Raw genomic sequence first — 1,690 nt, 5'->3', positions numbered from 1 at the left:
TTTCTTTGTTTCTCTTCTGTCACAGTCAGGATGGCTAAAGGTGACCCGAAGAAACCAAAGGGCAAGATGTCTGCTTATGCCTTCTTTGTGCAGACATGCAGAGAAGAACATAAGAAGAAAAACCCAGAGGTCCCTGTGAACTTTGCAGAATTTTCCAAGAAGTGCTCTGAGAGGTGGAAGGTATTTTTCTTTTGTACCCTTCAAACTAGTCTTAGTTGGGTTTCTCACTTTGGGGTTACTTACCTTCAGAGTTTCTCCCAGATGGCTGCTTGCTGCCTCTTTTACTTTTACTTAGAATCATTTTGCTTAAGAATTTTGTGTGTATGCTTTTATTTTTTTAAGGCCCTGCACAGGTTTCAGGCCTTTACCTACCCCCTTTTGCAAGTGGTTCTAGCAACTGCCACTTAAATCACAAGAAACTGAATAGGTATGTGTCACTGCATCGAGGGATTTAACAAGTCCTGTTCTTTGCAGACGATGTCCGGGAAAGAGAAATCTAAATTTGATGAAATGGCAAAGGCAGATAAAGTGCGCTATGACCGGGAAATGAAGGATTATGGACCAGCTAAGGGAGGCAAGAAGAAGAAGGATCCTAATGCTCCCAAAAGGCCACCGTAAGTGACTATAGGATTCAGGATAACAATTAATACCTTTTCTTCTGCTTGGAGGATTTGGTTTTTTGGTTATCCTGTATTTCATTTCAAAATGAAATATTTTTTAAAAGATACTTAAAAGATGGCGATACCTCTGCAAACCATTCTGTACTTGGGCTTGATGATGCAGTGCCAGCATTGTCTGTGGTTAAGGCTGAGGTGTTTGTGGGCTGTGCGTGCACATTCACAGTGGTTGTCTGTTGGCCTTTCCATTGTGAAGGAGACACCCCAGTTTTGGTTGTCAGGGTCCTTGAAGTATGTTCTTTATGCCTTTCCCAGTAACTGAAGGACTGAGACAGTACTCTCTCTCTCTCTCTCTCTATATATATATATATATATGCGCATATATATATACGCATATATATTATATACACATATACACACACAGATATATACATATATATGTGTGTATGTATGTATTTGAGATGCAGTTTCGCTCTTGTTGCTGAGGCTGGAGTGCAAGGTGTGATCTCGGCTCACTGCAACCTCCACCTCCTGGGTTCAAGTGATTCTCCTGCCTCAGCCTCCTGAGTAGCTGGGATTACAGGCGTGCACCACCATGCCCGGCTAATTTTTTAATATTTTTAGCAGAGACGGGGTTTCTCCATGTTGGTCAGGCTGGTCTGAAACTCCGAACCTCAGGTGATCCGCCCGCCTCTGCCTCCCAAAGTGCTGGAATTACAAGCGTGAGCCACTGCGCCTGACCTAGCACCATATATTTTTCTAACCTTATACATTTGAGAAGCTACAACTTTGTAGCGTTGTATATGGTATCATAGATTACTTTACTTTAGGGAGAAGTCATAGTGGTAGGAGGGAGTGCTACTCAGGAATGTGGGATTTCAACTTAAACTCACATTTTTGTGGTTTCTCATGTAATTTATGTAATTCTTCCAAGGTCTGGATTCTTCCTGTTCTGTTCAGAATTCCGTCCCAAGATCAAATCCACAAACCCCGGCATCTCTATTGGAGACGTGGCAAAAAAGCTGGGTGAGATGTGGAATAATTTAAATGACAGTGAAAAGCAGCCTTACATC

At 42.2% G+C, this 1,690-nt stretch overlaps 1 protein-coding gene across 1 annotated transcript in view; it reads left to right on the top strand.

The window, feature by feature from the left end:
- Positions 1–1,690, top strand: part of HMGB3 (high mobility group box 3) — a gene marked incomplete at its 3' end in the record, with an annotated part of 6,861 nt that extends 5,171 nt beyond the window's left edge. The window contains exons 2-4 of the mRNA XM_011954650.1: positions 26–180; positions 475–614; positions 1,552–1,690. Coding sequence (XP_011810040.1) covers positions 26–180; positions 475–614; positions 1,552–1,690 — 434 coding nt within the window. The remainder of the gene's footprint in view (positions 1–25; positions 181–474; positions 615–1,551) is intronic.

The sequence above is a fragment of the Colobus angolensis genome, unplaced genomic scaffold (assembly GCF_000951035.1).
Source record: "Colobus angolensis palliatus isolate OR3802 unplaced genomic scaffold, Cang.pa_1.0 Scaffold389, whole genome shotgun sequence".
Taxonomy (NCBI): domain Eukaryota; kingdom Metazoa; phylum Chordata; class Mammalia; order Primates; family Cercopithecidae; genus Colobus; species Colobus angolensis.
Note: the sequence above shows the minus strand (reverse complement) of the source record. Positions and strands in the feature narration are given on the sequence as shown.